Genomic DNA, 20,496 nt, shown 5'->3' with positions numbered 1-20,496 from the left:
CCCCACTTGGCAGAAAATGTGAAGATCAAGGGAGGTCTCCAAGCCAGCCATCTGCAGCTGAAGTGTTGCATACTACCACTCTTGGCTTCCACTCATACCACAAGCGCATTTAATTTTAGAGAGCAAACTGAGAGCAGAGAATAAAAGCACTGATTGCAACTGCATTCATAAAGCAGACAGTGTCCTAAGTTTTAGAAAAGACAGAGCTACAACATAATCAAAGAGGTCAACATTATTTCCCTGAAAGCATGCACCTAACAGGTAACCTCGATAATAGCAGATTGATAGATGAATTCTCTTTCAAGATAGGCTTGGTCAGATTCATAAAAACAAAGAAAATCATCATAAATAGTGAAGAAAATTCTGAAGTAAAATTGCCTGAACATTGAGTGAGGTTCTCTGTAAAGCCTCATCCCGTCTCTCAGTACCCCACAATTATTGGCTAGACAGGGATGTACCAAAACAGTCAAAGTACATCAGACTAATGACATGAATCTGGAATGTACTACTTCCAGTTGTGCTGTTCTCCCTTTTGGTGAATCATGTCACTCACTCAGCCTCTGTTTCCCCACCTGCGAACAGCATTAGTAGTATTTATTTCAGATACAGTGTAATACAAGGTTCTGTTTATTACCTGTGCATTGCTCTGAAATCTGCATGCAGTGAGTTTTTCAGTATGCCAGTCACATTTTCTCCTTTGGTATCTCCCAGGCACATTTTGTACCTATCTGACCTTATCCATCAGCCTGTTGTACCTCCATGTGTCAAGTGTCTTAGAGATGTTTGCATCCATCGCTTCTTGTGCGCAACACTGCTCACTGCATCATCACCTTAAAAAGGTGTGGAGAAACCCCCACTACATTTGTCTGACAAGATGTAGCCACATTGGCTGATTTTTATCAACTCTCACTCCTTTGTGTTCTCATCTCATTTTATCATCACTAGATTCTTACCTAGCCAGACCGAGGTCAGGCTCCCTGGCCTATAAACTCCTGAGTATTCCTATCCTGAAGAGGCAGCTCGGCATCTTTCCAAGTGGGTTAGGGGTGGATTTCAAGGGTAACGTTTTGTGAGAAACAACACTAGGTGATAGCATTCATTTAAGACAGATCTATGCTACAAGCTACACATGCTGTTGCCCAACTTCCTACCATCTGTACACCAAACTTTCAGCTTTATGTTAAATAGACATTAATCCCATGCTTGTATACTTAGATGGAGGCATGAGATAACACATATGTTGCTCTTGAGATGCACTTCCCCCCTCACAATTTGTGCTTGTGAATGTAATGGAAATATAGATTAAAATATATGTTTCTGTTCTTGTATTTGGCTTTTCAATGCCACCCACAATTCCCAATGCCTGAATATTCTGGCTTCTCACATCCCACTTGTCCGCTGTGCTTTGAATGCTGCTTGCTACTTAAAGATCAGCTGGCCAGAGTTTAACCCTTAACTTTCAAGATCCTCTCTAAACCAGCCCTGTTCAGCTCCACAGCCCCAGACAGGACACTGCAACACATCGACGGGAGAACTCAGGGGGCTGGATCCCACCAGTGCCAGCACCACTGGGAGGAAGCAGCCAGCACAGTAACCAGAGTGCTCCTTCTCCACCTTCCCCATCACGAAGAGCTCATCTCACCCCTTGTCAGAGTTTCTCAGCAGTCAAACTTTAGTGAAGAGACTGAAGCAGAGGGGAGCAGGGCAAACATCTGTGGAACAACAAGCTGCAGGTCCTGGAGCAGGCTCTGATGTTGCAAGTTGAGGGTTAGCATGTCTTGGGGCTGCTTTCCTGGGATCAGAAACAAGTCAAGAAAGCAAAAGGCATAAAACCCAAATATAAGCAGGTAGCACTCAGACCAGCTAAGAACCATCCACAGTTGTCTTGGTCACAACGGGGGATATCTTACAGTCACCTTTAAACAGCAGTACATAAAAAACTCTTCCAGCTCATGGCTATTTCATAGCAATGATACGGGCTGAGCTGCAGGGATGGTGCAAAGAGTCTATGTGCTTCAAAAAGTTATATCTCAAAGGGAACAGATGTGTTGAGATCAAAGAGCACTTACCAGCTCAGCCATTTCTTGTGTCCTTTGACTGTGGTGTCTCCTTTATGCCACACACCTGCCTGCTTTTTCCAACAGAACTGAAGATTGGCACACTTTTAGGCTTCTATGATACATCAAATGCATTAGGCATATAAATCTAATTTTCTGCAAAATCTCTGCAAGCACACAAACAGATCCATTCACATTCACCATGTCTCACATTTGCATTGCAAAGTAGAACTGGTGTACCCAGCACTGGCAGAGCAGTGCATGCCTAATGGCCTTCAACACACACATGCAGGAGCGGAGTCCTGCTGGCATGAAGATCCATTGGTGCCAAGGATTTGGGTTTGGTCCAGGAAAGGAAAATGTTGGTATTTTAAAATCCTCTTAGGTCTAAACTAAACTATTCTGCAGGGTGCTCTCTTTCATTAGCAACTCCAAAGGCTGATTTTCTCAAGAGTTTTAGATCTTCCAGAGATCACCAAGGGAGCCCGGGTCTCAGTTGCAAAGGATGCTGTACATCATGCTTCAGTCTGTAAATGCCACATGGCCATATGACAAATCAAGCACATTCCAGCATACACAAATGGAAAGGCATGGAGATCTGTGTGTTGTGGTTTTGTATAAGGCTCCACACACGTGAAGTGACCTGACAAGAAATACAACCTCTGTACTGGTGAATAAGGCTTGATCCTTAGGAATTATGGACTAGATTTTCAACTGGTATAAGCCAAACATGGCTTTAAGCAATACCAAATGAACAACATATAGCAGCTGACAAGAGGTTGTGACATGAAAGCAAAGAAAGAAGCAAACATGTAACCAGAAAACTGATTACTGTTCCATCTCCTTCCTTCCCAGTCCCATATCACACACAGATGCCCCAAATATCACCTCCTCTTTTCTTTGAAAGCCACATACTTGTGTTCTTCCCAGCCCCACCTGCTCCTCCCACAGGAACTGAAAGTTAGCTACCAGTTTGAGAAGAACACTGCAAGGTGCAATGCTCCTCAGCGCACAGCTTGTGCTAAATTGCGTCTTAACGGGCTACAGAAGAATCAATATCTTGTTGCTCAAAACATCATTGAAAGACACAAGAACTTGAATCAAGCCTTCCCGTGTGTTCCCTAACCTTTAGGGCAGTGGGAAGGGCTGCACCCCAAGCTCGTTGGCACAGAGAAGGCCACCCAGCCCCGTAGCAGTGCAGAACAGCTATTTCACACTCCAGAGTGAATTCCTTTAGTTCTCCTTTTATTCTTCTCTAATGTTCAAAGTCTACTTTGAACACATGCGGGCTTAGTACCTTATTAAGTCATTTTATTTTAGGAAAACACATGGCAGCATAATTTCCATGAGAAATGCATCAATTTAAATAGATCTTTGGCTGGACTTGCAAGTTGCTCCTAATTAATATTCCCTTTGAAATCTATCAACTTCCTTTACTACTACCAAGCTTTCCTGCATTAGAATATAGAACTAGTATTTCAAGGAAAAGTCACTTTCGCATGTAGAGTCATTAGATACCACTTTGTTATCAGGCTCAATTTTTAAGCCAATTTTTTCCTCCTCCTCTCTGAAGGACTGTCAGGCCAATAACTTTCTCCCCTTATCTTCCTACTCATACTGCTTTTTGGCACTGGTGTAATTTCTTTCACACATGCCTCTACTCCATGGCTTGATAGTTTTTAATGAGCCTTTCACACCTGTGGTTTTATCAGTATTAATTCTGTACCCTTGGTTCCTCTCCTTGTTGTAAAGCTCAAGTTTAACCACATTGTAATCAGTGTTCCTCTACTAACATAAAACCAGCACAAAGATTATAGTGCCAGGCTTTGTCTTCAGTAAAGAACTGTATCAGTCATGATTAAAAGACAGTGCCCTGGTGACTGGTGCATAAGCTATTTCAGTGTCTCAGTAAGGTTCGTAGCAGACTCTTTTCCCTAATCACAAACCCACTTACAAACTTCTTTGCTTGCTGGTTAAGGGAAAGCTGTTGACTGAACAGAACTGGAAATCAGGCTCCCCTTCATGAAGCTGCTTCTGGGATAAAGCTGCTGGGTGTCATGGCATTAGTGCATCAGGAAAAACAAACCAACCAACCAACCTTCAGCCCATTGGGAGGTGGGTGAAATCTGGACATCGCCAGCAGCTGAGCTGGTGCTCTTCACAAGCACCAGGTTCCAGGGAGTACAAACAGAAACTGAGACATGACTTTCAGTTTGACAGGGAAGGTATCTGCTGACAATGAATGAACCTCCCTGTGACTTCAAGCTTTGTTGGGGAGAAAAAAGACAAATGTTAAGTGCTGTAGAAATAAGAACACCCCATCACTTTGTTTTATCCTGTCACTCCAAACAAATGCAGTGCTTGTTTTTGAGACCACTTTTCAGATGGCCATGAGATTTCTGTACAAAATCCACAGTGCCAAGCACTGACAGAAAAATCACTGCCTCTAGCTATTATCTAGTCATATGGAAAATATGTGACTGAGGGAATTAAGTCCTTCATTGGAGAGCTTGAGTGATAAGCTGCAGGCATGAAAAGCAGGATCAAATCAGTGTCAAACCTACATTCACTCCCAAGACATGTGAGCATCCTACTGGAGTTCAGTAAAAGTCATTTTGCCAACAGGCTTTGAGCCTTGTTGAAAAGAAGTAGGAAGTACAATGAAAGGAAGAAGAAGATTTTTAAATCAAGCACTGAAAAGTACCAGAAGATGCCCACAACCTGCCCCGAGACTACAAACTCAGAACAGCCAAAAAGCAAAATACAGTGATTACACTCTACGCTTACGCTTCACTTGCACTACAACAAGAAACATTTGGTTTTGATCATTTCTGCACTTCTGCAGCCATATGTTGCTTCCTAGAATCTCTCACCTTTCTTTCCACCAAAATCATGTTTATAGACCTCAGTGTTTTAAAACATCTCAAAAAATGACTTTACAGAAAACAGGTTGTTTTCTTCCTCAGTTTTCCATTGTACTGCAGCTAAACCTAAGTACAACAATGGCTACACACCACATCTTCATGTCTCAACCTCGCTTCTGCTTATCAAATTCCCTGCAGAGTAAGAATAGACATACACTAGGTTCCAAAGGTATCTAGACCATTGCAACATTTAAAAGGCTGTATTTGAAGCAGTGAGCACTGAACCAGGAAGAAAGAATTTAACTCCAGCTGCAGGCAGAACTACACTAAAGACAAATTTGTGCCAGAAGTTTTAGGTGTGAGTTACTAGTACATGAACACTGCACCTTCCCTCTCTCATTATGAAAGGAAATTCTTGGAGAGGAGCATCATTTTATTAAGCAGCACACAATGCTCACTGTAGTATATACAGCAGCACTGTTATCATGCTCTATTTCACAGCATTAAAATGAACTATTCTCCAAGCAGGAGAAATGTTCACATCAAAGATTCAAACACCACAGGCTTCTATGCTGCCAGATGAGATTCTTTTAATTTTTTATATGCCTTTAAATAGTCCAAGACTTTAGGAGTCACAATGGAAAGTGAATCAGACTTTGACTCCTGAAACAGGCAGAAGTCACTAAAGGAGTCCAAGCGAAAGGCAGTTTTGAAAACCTAGACATGGGAAACTTTCCTCAGGGCCTGGCAGTGATCTGCAGAGTAGAGAATGCACTTGAAATGAATCATAGAATGGTTAGGGTTGGAAAGGACCTTAAGATCTGTGCTTCTCTACCTGAATACTGAAACGCAAGAGTAAGAGAGGGAAAGAAAGAGATCTCTGAGACTGACTGTGCATGTGAAGCACTGTTCAAGCTTGAACAAACTCCGACAATGTTAAGACCCTCCCCGATAGGGCAAGGGCTACACACAGAGCAAACACCCCCTTCTATTCACCCATTCTAAGTCTTATTTCTATTACGAATTCACATGAAGAGGTTTTGTGGTTTTCTCAGGCTGAAATTCTCCACTGGAGACCTAGGAGGAGGAGATAGAGGTTAAGAACATCCTCTGCTCAGCTAGCACCTCCTCAGTTCTGTCCTGGAGCTGCAAAGGCACTGCAGCCTGCCCCTTTGGTACTGTAGGGCACCACAGCCTCCAGCACCAGTTCTTAGGAGATGGAAAGCCTGAACACACATTAAATAAAACATTCCCTTAAACAAAGTTACCTTAAATCCTTATCAACACAAGACCCAAAATGCCAGATCATCTACATGGAAGCACTATCTATAAAAAGTCTGTATAGCAGGAAACAGTATTGCTACAGTATGATGCTGTTGTGCCACTAGGCTTCAGCTTATTCCTTAAATTTAATTTCTACCTTTTCTACCGTTCGGTACTGCCTTGATCACATCATGTGTTCGCTGCAGAAGATGTACATAAATCTTCTCTCAGAAGCTGGCCAAATTGATCTTATTCTCCCAAGACAGAGCCTCACTGTGCTCTGTCCTTGCGGCACAGAAACGGCTAGGCACAAGCAGTAACCAATACCAGAGTGCCATCTATAGCTATTCCACACGACTTCACAGCAAAGCAGAGCAGAAAATGCATAAGCATGCTTATTCCCCTTCCTGGCATTAGGAATATCTCTCAGAAATTTCTGTTGCTAAGTTCTGGAGAATAAGATAATTTAATCATAGATGCCCTAAGAGGGGCTTTACTTCTCACAGAGAGGCAGAGCGTGGGGAATAAAGCCCCTCTCCCCACTCTCCCCTAAAAAGGAGAAGCAGAGCATATGCATGCAGCCCACTGATTTCTGCTGAGATGGCCCAAAGCCAGCTTATAAAACAGACTTGTTACAGCTATAAGAATACATCTTCTCATTTAATACTGTGTGAAAAGATACTAGAACAGGCTTGCATTTTAGGGCCAGGAACCATGCATAAAGCAAAAAGGGATGGAAATGGCATTCTCCCCTCAGTGCACATCTCAGGACCAATAAATGAGCTACCTCCACCAGCTCCATCCAAGTGAAACTGAGCTCCCGAGAGGTGTTTCACAGTGATGCTGAGCTGACCCCTCTGAACAGAAAGGCTTATGGCTAACCTGAGCAATGCAGCCTGAGGAAGCAGGTTTTGAGCAGGTGATGTGGCAGATGGCATCCTTGTCCCCTTCTGCTTCTGTCTCTGAGTCAACCCGCACTTGCTGCAGCCAGTAAATCCACACAGCCACCCTCCTCCTCGGGCACACACAAGCACCAGGCACAGAAAGAGCCATCAGTGGCACTCTGCCCATTCCCTCCACTGTCCCTCTGCGGTCACAACACAACCCTCTCCACATGAGTAATTACAGGCTCACCTCATGCTTGGTTGTAATGGAGAATAGGTCCAAAAAACCTAGCCAAACAAACCTGCCATCACTCCAGTTAGACAACCCCATCTACACATCCCAAGTGCTGTCAGGTGTCTGCTGGCTTCTAGTGTCAGAAACTGCTGAGGAACAGCTATGCAGCTATTTCCAGGGATTGCCTTCAACATTCCCACCCAGCCACACTTCACCTAGGAATGCAGAGGGAATCTTCATGCCAGGACTCAGCCCTTTGCGAGATCTTCTGACCCTGAGCTGACGCAGGTATCTAACAGGGTTCCTCTGTGCCCTTTAAAGGACCACACAGGTTCTTGCTGTTAGTGAGCTTTCAGCAGCTTCTGTGGCCCTGCTGTGGGACCCCACACATACCCCCCACTGCCAGTGGTGCAAGGGACACACACAGCAGACCACACAGCAGGGAAGAGGCCTCTCCTCTCCATCACAGAGCTGCCTTGTGGGAAGGTTCACCATGAATATACTAGTTAGCATAAGTGCACCAAGACATGTAAACAGGCTGTTCCTTTTTAGACTTGCTTGTTAGTAGCATCTGTTTTGATTAACAGTTCATTTATTAGGATTTGGGGTTTACACATGCCACTGGCACAGATCCACAACTGAGTCACTACAGAAGCTCAGTCTCGCCTAACTGGAAGGTAAAGCGCAGAGCAGAGCTTATACATGTGCAATGATGGAGAGATGTGCAGAGATCTCTGCTTTGGTGAAGACAGTTCACTAGACTGGCAGTGCTTTAGAAAGCTGGACTGAAAGTTTCAGGTAAGGCAGTTAAATGGGAGCATGCTGCACACAAAGCTACACACCAGATTTTACTGACTCTGGGGGAAAGCAGCGTTTTTCACTAAGGAGCTGATTAACAGTTGTGGGTTGATTTTTCTTTTTCTTTTTTTAAAGCAGGTTGATGATAAAAAAAAAATAAAAATCTCAGAACAGTATGACTATCATGAGAATGATTTCTAAAGCAGGAAGCATGACAGCCCCACACCCACAACAGCAGAAGCAGCTGCCACATGCAAGTTGTCAGCCACATACTGCAGGCCTGATCCTGCACTACTTAAAGCTACTTGGAGCTCTGACATTGTCTTCAGTGCAGTGAACTGCACAATGCAGAATTAACTAAAAGCTCAGTATAAGACAGGAAAAACAAATGGGTGGTATTACTTCAGCCAGAAGGTATCTCACATCCTGATCTCAAAGCAGGAACTACTGTGATAGAGACCAGCCTGAACAGAAGGACCAAGACCACCACGATTTACACTCAGGATCTGAAGCACTAAGAAAGAATCCCACTACTAAGAAATACCAGTAATTAAAACTATCTCTAACCTCATCTGAAGTTCCCTGCAATAGGACTTCAGTGCCTCCCAGATTCCAAATGCTGGAAGATAAATCTTTTCTTGATGCTAAAGAAAAATACCAGAGCAGGTTGTTTCATTTTTATCTGGAACATTTCCACCTGCCCACCTCTTTTCTGCACAAAGCCTTTCCAAGTTCAGTGGAAGTCCATGCCTGGCTTTAAGCACAGGCAACTTGGGAAGCTGCTGGATGTCAGGAATATTTCCATAGCCCCTTTTCATCTGCTACCACAGTGGAAAACCAGACCCACTGCCGCCACTGAGAGAAGATCAGGAGTATGGGCAGCTGATTGCAGTGGTGGACCAGCAGTAATCATAGCCTCTGACCCTGCTATTCCTCAGGGCAAGGAAACAGCAAACCCATCTCTCCAGGAAGGCATCTGTGGCAGCATGGTCCAGATGGGGGAAGCATTTTGCCTGCATTTGGAAAATCTTGGAGCAACTCTGCCTTACAAAATGGCAGAAACCAAACGGCAGCACCCCAGAGTCTCTGAGAAAGGCAGTGTCTCCCATGTTTGCAGGGACTTCTAAGGAGACAACATCCTTTCGTCTGCAGAGGTCAGAGCAGCAAAGCAGCCATATCCAAAAAAGCAACAACTCACAGCAATGCCAGAGCTCTCATAGTCTGTCTCCCACTGTGAAAGCAGCAAAAGCAGTGCAGGAGGGGAAAAATAAGGAATTGTAAGGACTGCTACACTTCGAGTACTGCTAGGTGCTGTAAATTCCTGGTTACAGGTCAATCATCCCCACAACTCTACACAGACAGCCTGGTATTACAATTGCCTTTTCTGACTTTGGCACAGTGTGGCTGCAGGTAGCTGCCCATCAGCGCACTGACTACCTCTAGTGCTACACAGGTTACCTTGTCACAGGACTCCAGATTCTGGTCTGAACCAAGACCCACTGCACAGTATAAAATATGCCAAGATATTTTCAACGCAGAGAGCTTCAATGCTGTAAGGAACAGCCTTGCTTTCCACACATTAGCACATTGAAATCTGCACAGCAAGCCTGTCAAACAAAGCAGCTGCTCTCTGGCTCTCCTACACCTCTCCTCAGATGGAAGAGCTTCAATTATGTGGCATGTCTGCAGGATTTGAGAGTTAAAAGAGCTGCTGCCATATCACATACTTCAACCTTTTGCCTTCCTCCAGGCACTGCATAAGATGATCTGATGCGCTTGTCTGTTCATTTTCATATAGAGGCTCGGTGCAAAAGGTTGCCCTCGGAGTTTGTTTTGCACAGCAGGGATGTAGGAGTACAAAACCAGAAAGCTACTTAATTACTGATTCCCTGCCCCTACATTTTCATACTGGCAAGGCAAGTTACAAAAAAAAAAAAATCTTTTCTAGGAGAATACAACCAACTGAAGAAAAAGTAATTAAAAAGTAACTGCAGTGTTCAATTCTAATTAATTTTATACACGATTTCTAAGACATTTACATACTTACAGTCTTTAGACAAACGCTACCACATTCAATGATTTTCAGAAAGAAGCATGGGGCATCCTTCACAAATAGGCACATTTGTAGCTCAGCTCAGTTGCTGCTTAGATACCACAGTAACGGCCATGCTGAAAGGTCTGACTAACTCCCACCGATTTCAGGGAAGTAACTAAATCAGATCCAAAACAGGTACATCAAAAACATTACCTTAACTTGGAATCACCTCCTGCTTTTTCTCTTAGTCACTCCCGGCAATGTGTCAATTATCACCATGCTCAGATTAGCTTCTGGTTCTAAACAAATATTTAGAAAAGTGAATCTTTCCCTTAAAATAAATTCTACAGCATAATTAAGCAACAGGTAGTAAATGCTTGTAATCCACAGGTATCTTCCAGAAACAAATAAATTTAGGAAGCTGTCAGTTCAAACCATCAAGTCTGAACTAGCTGATAGTGTCCTGAACCTTTAAATTTCTGTTGAAAGCAAAAGACACAGGAGACACACATAGGTCTGCAATCAGAAATGTCCGAGTAAAACAGCATAAAGTCTTGTTTATACGCACCAGAACTACATCAGCACAAGAAGCAGAGTGATGTAAGATAAGATTTCCTGCAAGAATATTTTAGTTACCTTGAGCTTGATTTTTATCATCATCCCTGATGCTTCCAGTAACCTCAGGAGATCATAAGATTAGAGGACTTGTAGAGGTGGCACTTCTGGCATTTCAGCATTCGCCTGATATGCTTTAACACAAAGGACAAATTTAAAAATAATCTAGTTTGGAACTTGAGGAACTATCCTGCTTCGGAGCTAGCAGGATGAAGAAGGAGCCAGAAGGCCTAACTCAAGTGCCAAAAGTACACCAGTAGTATCACACATCTTCTGTGAGATGCAGCTTATATCAGGAAGCTCGTTAGAAGTGTGTATGACATCGAGAGTCAAGGCTGGAAATCAATGTCTGTTAGCTTCACATCACCTATGAAACCTGCTCTCCACCCCACGTTAGTCTGTCTGCTGCAGACTGCTGACATATTGGCTTACATGCTCTTATGGAACAAACTGAGTCATGCTGCTAAGACTTGAAAATAAACGCTTTTAAAAAAAGCTCTGCATTCTGCAAGCAGTACATCCAGTTTCATAAAGCTGAGGCTCATGATACATACACTCTTGCCCATTTTTGCCCCTCAGATTACCTCTGGGCACCAACTCATTTCTGCATGCAAAACGCAGTTGTGAAACAGACAGCTACATGCACTCCACTTTAAGAAAAGAGTTTAAGCCTTTTCTTAAAGGCCTCTTTATTTTTAAATTCCTTCAAAACATAAATTAATTTAAACAAATCAGATGCAAAACACCTGCATTTTAAATTAGCATATATTTTACTGTATCAATCACAGCAACCTCATACAGTAAGATACACAAAAATAGAGCATGGTATCACTTCAATTCAACACAGTTTTGTACTACAGTATTCCATGACATATATACACAGGACTTTTCTTTTTCAAAGCAAGTATAGTCCCTGCTATGTTCACCGTAAAAATTACGTGGCATCACAGTTTTAGTTATTCACTGTAGTGTGAGTAGCCATATGGAAATTGAACTAGTGAACTAGAAGATACACTGTATAGCAGCCAAACAGGCATGACACTTCAGAAGATGAACAAAACCAAAATAGCCACCGAAATGAAAACCACCCTTAGACTGTATTTTAATAGTAAAATTGTTTTTAAATTCTTCACTATATACATAATGTATCTACATTTGTGTCATATTTATATATATATATATTTATAGAAAAAACATATAAGATTTTGAAAACCTTAAAATCAGTCATCTAAACAATATTCACCCCCACCTTCAGGGTCAGCAAGGCAATACTTGCCTATAACATTATGTTCGGTTGCAGTCACTTGATTCGGAATTTTCCCTGATTGCTAAACACACGCCATTCACTTTGTTTCTTAGTGCAAACTGTACAGTAACTTACTGTTCTCAGCCCTCCGTAAGACTCAGGTTTCATCTTATTTCCATAATACTTCTGACACCCATTTATGGCTAAAATTATTTTAGCTATTTTACAACATTAGCCTATATAGTTTCCCTCTCTACCTACCTCAAGCCCTCCCCCCACCCAAAAAATGTAAGTCAAATGATCATTCATGCATGTTTCTGTCACACAGGGATCAATGGACATTTAAGTTTAGAAGCCTAGACTCTAACAGTGTTTAAAAAAACCCCTAAGTGAATAATTTTAGTGCAAAGTGGACTACACAGTTTCTACATCTCAGCTAGAGTTTTTTACAGATATTTTAAACACATTTAATTCTGCACATCAGATTAGGTTGCCTGATACTTTGTTCTAACCAGCTAGGTGGAATAAGGAAGTTAGAAGGATTCTTGGGGGTTTCCTTTTAATAAAAAACTAAAGTCTATTTATAACCAGGTGTTGTCTGGGGGTCAAACTGTACAGAGCCTAGCACGACGGAGTCCTGGTTCTCCGCGTGGGTTCCTATGTGCTACAGTAATACAGATAAATCTTACTATCTGATTCACATCCATAACTGATGGGTTTACTTTAACAGGAGTCACAAATGAGGTCTGATTTTTAACCAGGCCAGTGCTTTACTTGCTGGACTACACTACAGACTTGGCAGTGAATTTGGAAGCAAGCATAACATTTATACTTACAATTTCCATAACCACAAAGGAAAAGCGTGCACTGAGAACCAAAATCCTGCAATTCTTACACAAGACTCCACTCAGACTAGTGGTAGCCTTGTCAGAAGGAGAGAAAAAAAAAGTCAGATTAAAACCCAAAAATTGATCAGTCTGCCACAGTGACTATAATAAGCTATGAAATACAGTACAAGGAAAAACAAAAAGTCACCTGAACAAATAACCCAGAGAGACTTCATAGTTATAATGATTCTACCACTTTTAAGAACTCAACATATTAAATATTTATTAAAAATAAACTGTTTCCAAATACCTATTTACAGTACAAAGAACAGTACTTAATACATGTGCAACAGAAGGTAAATTAAAATCAGTACTCATCTGGAAGGACAACACTCCGGGCATAACTTAAGTAACATAACTACAGGTTCACCTTTTTGAACTACCGGACGGTAAAACCCAGTAGGATGAAATTGGCAACACCAGAAAATAAAGCACAAATTGTCCAGATTCAGATTCTATAACCTTGAGATAAACAACAGGGAGATAAGGGGAGAAGGAAGAAACGTAAAGACAAAAGGAAGAGATGCTGTTGGTGTTTGCATTTTGGAGATTAAGAAATGCAGACACACTTCAAAAAAAAAAAAAAAGTAGTCCTTGTTGGCAAAACAAGCCATTCACATCTCTCTTGAACATTTGGGAGTCATACTTTAACCAAAAACCGGCAGTAGTTTCATCACTCATAGAAAAGGAGAACCTTAAATTTTCAGACCTTCTTTTCAAGCCTTGCATGGTTTTATTTGGGCAAGGAGATGACTGCAATGTAAGAGAAAGGTGAGATGTCACTTTTCTGACATACAACAGCTGCCAAGTTTTAAAGAAAAAAAAAAATTAAAATGTGCTCTTCTCCCCCTTTAAACTGAAAGGTAATGATCATTCAGGAGTTACCTAAATTATAGCAGCATGAAATCGAATGCATCTGCAGCATTTGTGAAGCCACAAAAATCAAGAACTGGCACCTGATCACTGAACCATGGTTCCAAACATTTGGATGCGTTCTTTTGGTAAGAGGTCAGTGTTATTTTCTTATCAGTGGAGTCAGAACATTAGTTAAGATAGCCCTTTCCCCTCCCCCTTTCCTTCCCCTCCAAAACAGACTAATTAAGTCTATCTATAAACTACATGGGACAGCTGGGACGATTTATAGTTTAACTGATTGTTAGGCATGAATCTGTGAAGCTCGCTTTTTCTACAGCAGGGATCATAATAGTAAGCATTGAGGCAAGTGTCACATGAGACCTTTGAGCAAAACGTGCAAGTGTTTGCAGCTCCGGACCGGTTACAAAAGCCGCAGCGCGAGGTGCCTGAAGATTTGGATTTTGAACTGAACTGAGCAGCTCTCTCTTGACTCTGAGTCTGTGATGTGTACTGAGATTTCTCCCTTAAAGACGCAGGAGGCAAGCCATCATTCGGAAGCGGTTTGATTGAATAGGCGCTCTGTTTCACTGCTGGGTATTCCTGCCTAGAGTTGTACAGATTGTCACACTTTTGGCAAACAGAAGTGCCACAAGGTACGCCACAGTTTTGGCACTTGAGGGAAGCTGTCTCTTTGGCTAGGTGGGTGCGTTTGTGGTAAACAGGGTTGGCATCATTTTTTAACAGCCATACATCAGGCTTAATAGCTTCTTGTCTTTTAAAGTTTAACATACTTCTAGAATCGGAATCAGTATATAAATCTAAGTCCTCTTGAGCAGAAAAATAGGAGCTGTAAGGGACATTTGTTCTTAGCATGCCATTGTGATGAGATGAAGTTGGCAAGAATTCATCTGAACACCCGTGTGGGGAGCTTGACACTGTCAGAAGAGAGGGTGATGGACGGATAATCTCATCTTTAATGTCATCTTCTGCATCAACTAAAAATGGTTCTTTCCTCAGACTCAGTGAGCTCATCAAAGGTGGTTTCTTACTTTCCCAATAATTATCATATGTGTCCACTGATTTAGAAGGCTTGCTCACCTTTGGCTTGAAATAATCTTTAGAAGCCCGTTCACTTGCTGATTTCTGGAGTACCATTCGTGCCATGGAAGTGTTCAAGTTCTCTTTGCACTCTACACGCCGTTTCATGGCTTCTGAGCAGCCTCTAATATCTTCTGTGCTATTTTTTCGTTCATTTATGACATCAACCTCCGAATAACCTTTATCCTTCACTTGCAAGTGAATTTCAACAAGCTGCTCACATTCCACTTTGGCCAAAAAGAGTTCAAATGAAACCATTTTCACTTGAATGGCATCAACCTGCTCTTTGAGCTTATACATTGTTCCCAGTTCTTGAACATAGCCCATGTAGTTCAAAATTTGCCTTACATCATCTTCAGTTAGAGCAGACTTTACATAATAAACAAAGGGTCCAGTGTAGGTCTAAGGGGTTGGGGGGAAATAAAAGGAAAACTAGGTTACAAATTCAGTGGTGGACTAGATGTTCAGATAATTCAGTGACAGATACCATATAATTAAATAGAATAATAACCACAGTGAACACATGCAACTCCCATGGCAAGATGAACTCCATTTCTGCATCCCTCCTGCTCAGCAGATGGAAATTCTGCATGAGCCAAATTCAAAGTAGGAGAGTTTCCATTCAAATTGAAATCCTGATTAGCATAATGTCCTCCCTGTTGATTTAAATCACTGTGCTATGCACTGGCGTTAACTTTTACGCATACCAGATATGTTTGCATTTACAAGCAAGCCTACCATGAAAGGTAAAAATCAGAGATTTCATGTATTGTCCCTGGACAGGGGCTAGCTAGAGGTAACAGGAACGCTAAGTCACTGTGGGAGTATCAAAGTCCTCTTCGATTCAGTTTTAAATACACTGTACTATTACTTTGCAGTTTCAAATGCCTGTTTCATTTAATTTTGTATTAGGTCAAACACTAAAAATGCCCAAAAACCCCCAAAAATGAGTCTGTGCAGTTGAAAAATCCTTAGCATCTGGCATATCTGAGGTATGTTCTTAACACAATTCAAACTGGTTTAGCTTGGAGGCAAGAGCAGCCTGCCCATCCTATCTTTGTATAGAACAGCTACTGGATCCACACTGCACAACCAAAGTCAGTACTGGCAGTGCATCAAGAGCTATCCTCGATGGATCAACCAACATTTCAAAGGCCAGAACTTAAGCATAAGATGAAAAAGATTTATATAGAGAACTTGAACAAAGATAGTTTCCCTTTAGGGAACTAATGTTGAAATTCTTTGCTAAATAGTGAAACAGCATCTTTAAGAAAAACAAACAGAGCACACAACCCACAAATTACTTCAGACATCTGTACCAGCAGTGTTTTCATCCAGCTTTCAAGCATCAAAACTGTTCTTGTAAGTCACCTGCAGCATTCATTACTGAAATGCTGTGGCAGTTTTGAATAAGCATATAGGAAAAGGTAAAAGAGAAAAATCAACAGCTGAAAACTCACTATCTGACTTCCAGCACCCAAGCCGAGCAATGTACAAGTTCCTACTTTTCCCTCTGAGATCCTGGCATAGATAAATAATTTGAAAGTACATTAAAATCAAAGCTTCATGAATTGAGAGCTGACAAGCAGATAAAAGATACTCTGGAAACAATGCTTGTTAGAGAAATTCCTTTACCACCATCATATAACTTGTGGAAACCCCAGCAAAGCATCCGCTTGAAAGCATGCAATGGTTTTTAGTACTTGTGCTCCATTAATAGCTGTTCCAAGACAAAAATCAAACTTTGAGTGAGCTTAAACACAACTTGACCACTCACCCTAGTGAAAGCGTTTCAAAGTAGAAATTAAGATATTGTAACAGGCTAGGCTGACCAAAAACCTTAAATAAACTCTTTCTCTATTCTATGGTTACATTATAAATGCAAATAGTACTTGTACTTCTGCTCTCGGGATATTCTTGCCAGCACAACACTTTACATTGCAATTTTCCTATGGCTTCTGTTTACCAACTGTATAGAGACAAACATATACATCATGCTAATAGGTGGGGGAAAAAAAGACTTTAAAAGAAATACATGAAGTGTGTTAAAAGAAAGCAACACAAATCATGTTCTCACTATGGCCACACATCAAATGCCTTACCTTAATATTTTTGAACTCCTTTTTCCAGGGGTAAAGAAAGAGATTAATTCCAACTGTCTCGAGCATGCTGAATGCATTATGTAGAGAATGTAAACTTGAGGATTTCACAGATCTCAGTGAGTTTTCAGCCATCTCGTAGAACTTTATCAACCGGAATCTATAAAAGGGATCAATTTTGGGAAGGCAAAGAAAGGCTGCGGCTGCCACTCGCAAATATTCATCATTAATAGGACGCTGCTTGTTGTCAGAGGCACTCAGTTTGCATTCATGGAACTGTACATACTTCCTAAATAAATCGTCTTTGTATTTTGAATCCATTGAAATCAGTTTTTATCTCACGCTTGGGCAGCTACCTCGTCTCTTTCATGGTTATTCGGCAGTAGGTTGATTATCTGGCATTAAGAATCTTCAGTAATGGCAACTCTTCTGGAATAAAGATTGAAAACAAAGACAAATCAACACAGTTGCATAAACCCCAGATGTCCACAGCACCCATCTGCTTCACAGGATTCCATAAAATGGTTCACAGAGCAGCAGCTCCCAGAACAACCTCTTTAAGTTTCTGCACAAGAAATAAGAAGTGCAGGAGTCTACAGAAATGCTGTTGTTCTGCTTTTCGCTGTCATTCTCTACTCCTCTTCCAGTTATCCAGCTAAAGCAGTACAACAAACCTACATTGAGCAAAGCCCTGAGAGTTTTGCAATAAAGCCAGGACTGAGGGCTCCTTGGCTCAGGGAACTAAGGCAAAAGTAACTCAAACCAAAAAAACTGAAAGGAGAAACAGGAGTTTTTAGGGAGAAACAGGAGTTTTTAGGGTCTCTCCTCTGCATATTATTTTGCCCTTTCAGTTCAAACACCTTAAATAATCAGTCACTGACTGGGGGTTTTTTTGCCCTGCAGAGTGATACAGAGATTTAAAAAATCCCCTAAAGAAGTTTCTTTTGCTCAACTTAAGAAAACATCTACGTTTTGTTTCCTCTAGTGCCCCTAGACTTGAGCAGATTTATTTATTTTGCCTTTCTAACACTTCCTGCCACTCACATTCCACCTGACGGCACACCCAGGCCATCCCTGCTCTGGGAATGCTCTGCAGCCATCCTACAGAGAACACACTCCCTGATTGCCGCAAGCGACAGCCAAAGTTTCAGCTCAATACTGGCAGTGCAAAGACGACTGTAATCTTTTCAGCAAGAAAGAGCTATACTTGCCATTTATAGCTGCTTTATTAGACCAGAGCAAAGCCGTTCCAGTTTTTACATCATGTATGCTTTTGTTTGCAGGGATAGTTGCATTAATGTATATACTCATCTACATTTTCACCTCACTGAGGTCACATACTGCACAGCAAAAGCTGGTGGCAAAAGAAGGTTCCTAAAACCACCAAACCCAAGGTAATGAACAAGCCAACGTACTCCATCTCGACTGCCTGAGCAACTTGTGATCAAAAAAGCAGACCACAGCCTTTGCTTTTTAAATAAAACCACAATCCAGCCCTTACAGACTTCCCAGCTGTGAACCACGGGGACGGGAGGCAGGAGAAATCAATGCACTGTTTCAGTTGTAGTCAGTCTGAAACAGCACTTCAGGAAAGACTTTCCACCCAATATTAATTGCAGCTGCTAGAATGCTGATCAATGCCCCCACACACTCCTGTTAAAATGAAAATCACTGTTAAGAGCAAAATTAACTGAATAAAAGGAGCCATAACACTAATGGGGGGAAAAAACCCAACAGAAACCAACAACCAAGAGGCCAGGAAAACAAACAAAAATAAACCCCCAACAGCCTAGCAGTTACTATTACTTGATGAAAGGCTGCACTTAATGACAACACCATGTGGGAAAAGTTAACTAGCAGTTCAGTTTCTGCTCAAAGGCACTCTGCTCTCGTTTTTTCCACAGAAAACTGCACTGCTGTCAAGAGACAAGCTGTGAATCACAGGAAATGTGGAGTTCTAAATTAACATTTGAGCATAAGGGACAGGAGTAAACCCTTCTCCCTCCCAGAGATCTTTCCTCCTTAAGTTGTGCAAGATGAAGTCTGCGGACAAAGACAATGGAATGCCTGTTCCTCAGCAAGAAGTGCTCCACAAAAGAATTTCAGAGAAGGATCTTTGTCTGCGCATCAGTAATACACCCCCAGAACAAGACTGATCAAGTCAAGCTGACAAGGAGCTGGATTAAGTATTACAATTCTTCCACCTCCCCTGTTAATAACTACTAAACAAAAGCGCTTGGTTACATGGATGAAATGTCAGAATTGGGAAAGTCCCCACACAAAAGGGAAGTCCTCCACTGAGGCCCTGCAGACTGTGACACTCAAAGCCACCGCCAGCTCTCATTTTGACTCACTGTTTGTATGCAAGTCAGAGTTGACAGAGCCAAAAAGCAAAACACGACAGAGCAAACACCCCAGCGACCCTTCACAGCCCTGCTCCCTGCACACAGAGCTTCCAGAGCCAAACATCCCCATGCCAGGCAGCCCACCCAGCACCAGGCAGGCTCCGAGCAGCGAACAACCATGGTTACAAGGCTTGGTAAAGCCCTCAATATGTGAGCAGGCAAAGATAAATATAGTTTTAAGAAGCACACTAGCTGATGCAACAGAGAAGGCAACAGGGCCGTTCTGCTGCAAATTATTGACTGAAAACTTCAAGATTTCAGGGAGATGCACGAAAAATAAGTTCTGACCAGAGTCTAGTTTCTGCGGGTGAGATGAGAAAACATTTCTATCCATTTCCTGGGTCAAAACCTCAGCTGAGGGATCCAACCACTCTGCCCACCCTGGGCTGCTTGGCAGGACACGGTCACACAAATATCCTTATGGCACATGGGGAAAAGCACGGGACACGCTCAGCATTCTCCTAACCCACGGTAAAGGGAACCAGGAACGCCAACTTGCTTGAAAACAAACGCACCCCGAACACAAACGCTGTTGAACAGCACCGGAGCACACCGCACCGCTGAGGAATGCCAGCCCGCGGTACAAGGGGGCGGGAGGAACGCACCGCGCTGGAGCCGTTTCGCTCCCGCTTGCGGGGGACACACTTGTTGCAGCGACACCCAGCCCGCTCGGTGCGGGGAGCGGCGGGCACGGCCGCGGCCACTGCCGTCACCCCCGCGGCGTGAGCGGCCTCCGCTGCACACCGGGCCCGCCCCACAGGGGCTCCCTCCCGCCTCTCGCCGGTGACGGGCCCGCAGCGCCCACCGCCCGCACCCCCGCCGCGCCGCCCGCTCGGAGCCCGCGGGCCAGGCCCGTCCCTCACCGCTCCGCGCCGCAACCGGGACCCGCCGCCGCTCGGCCGGAAGCGTCCGGTGACCCGGATGCGGGGCCGCGTACCCCTCACACGCTCAGCAGCAGAGGCCGCAGGCCCCGCGGAGCACTGCGGCGGCCCCGCGGCAGGACGCGCCCGCCCCTCGGCTCGGCCCTCCCGGCGCCGGCTCCGGAGCTGCCGGCGGGAGCGGGCAACTCGCAGCGGCGCCCCGGAAGCGGAGGGCGAGCACCGCCTCCTGCCGTGAGACCGCTTCCGACGCGGGGCGTCACGCACACCCCCTCTC

The 20,496-nt window shown here is 43.1% G+C and overlaps 2 protein-coding genes across 6 annotated transcripts in view; both read right to left on the bottom strand.

The window, feature by feature from the left end:
* LOC115614988 (opsin-5-like) overlaps positions 1-4,105 on the bottom strand; it is a 30,523-nt gene extending 26,418 nt beyond the window's left edge. Inside the window, exons 1-2 of one of the 2 annotated variants that reach the window (XM_030502554.1) lie at positions 4,016-4,105; positions 1,643-1,792 (exon numbers count right to left, since the gene is read on the bottom strand). The gene's annotated coding sequence lies outside the window, so the exon portion shown is untranslated. Of the gene's footprint in view, positions 1-1,642; positions 1,793-2,069; positions 2,941-4,015 lie in introns of those variants that run through there. The other variant, XM_030502553.1, reaches the window with a different exon arrangement.
* On the bottom strand, positions 3,248-20,456 carry SPATA2 (spermatogenesis associated 2). Of its 4 annotated transcripts, XM_030502547.1 has the most exons (5): positions 20,205-20,325; positions 16,940-17,365; positions 14,838-15,239; positions 12,834-12,920; positions 3,248-4,327 (listed from the first exon to the last, which is right to left on the bottom strand). In XM_030502547.1, the coding sequence occupies exons 2-5, from the start codon at positions 17,255-17,257 to the stop codon at positions 4,121-4,123; spliced, it is 1,014 nt and encodes a 337-aa protein (XP_030358407.1). In that variant the 5' UTR covers positions 17,258-17,365; positions 20,205-20,325; the 3' UTR covers positions 3,248-4,120. The 4 variants fall into 4 exon arrangements, with proteins under 4 accessions (XP_030358407.1, XP_030358408.1, XP_030358409.1 ...); XM_030502548.1 differs by lacking the exon at positions 12,834-12,920 and having other exon boundaries at positions 20,205-20,324; XM_030502549.1 differs by lacking the exon at positions 3,248-4,327 and having other exon boundaries at positions 9,814-12,920; positions 20,205-20,323.
* Positions 20,457-20,496: the final 40 nt, after the last annotated feature.

This window comes from Strigops habroptila, chromosome 13 (assembly GCF_004027225.2).
Source record: "Strigops habroptila isolate Jane chromosome 13, bStrHab1.2.pri, whole genome shotgun sequence".
Lineage (NCBI taxonomy): Eukaryota > Metazoa > Chordata > Aves > Psittaciformes > Psittacidae > Strigops > Strigops habroptila.
The sequence above is the reverse complement of the archived record's forward strand: the minus strand, read 5'-3'. Positions and strand labels throughout refer to the sequence as shown.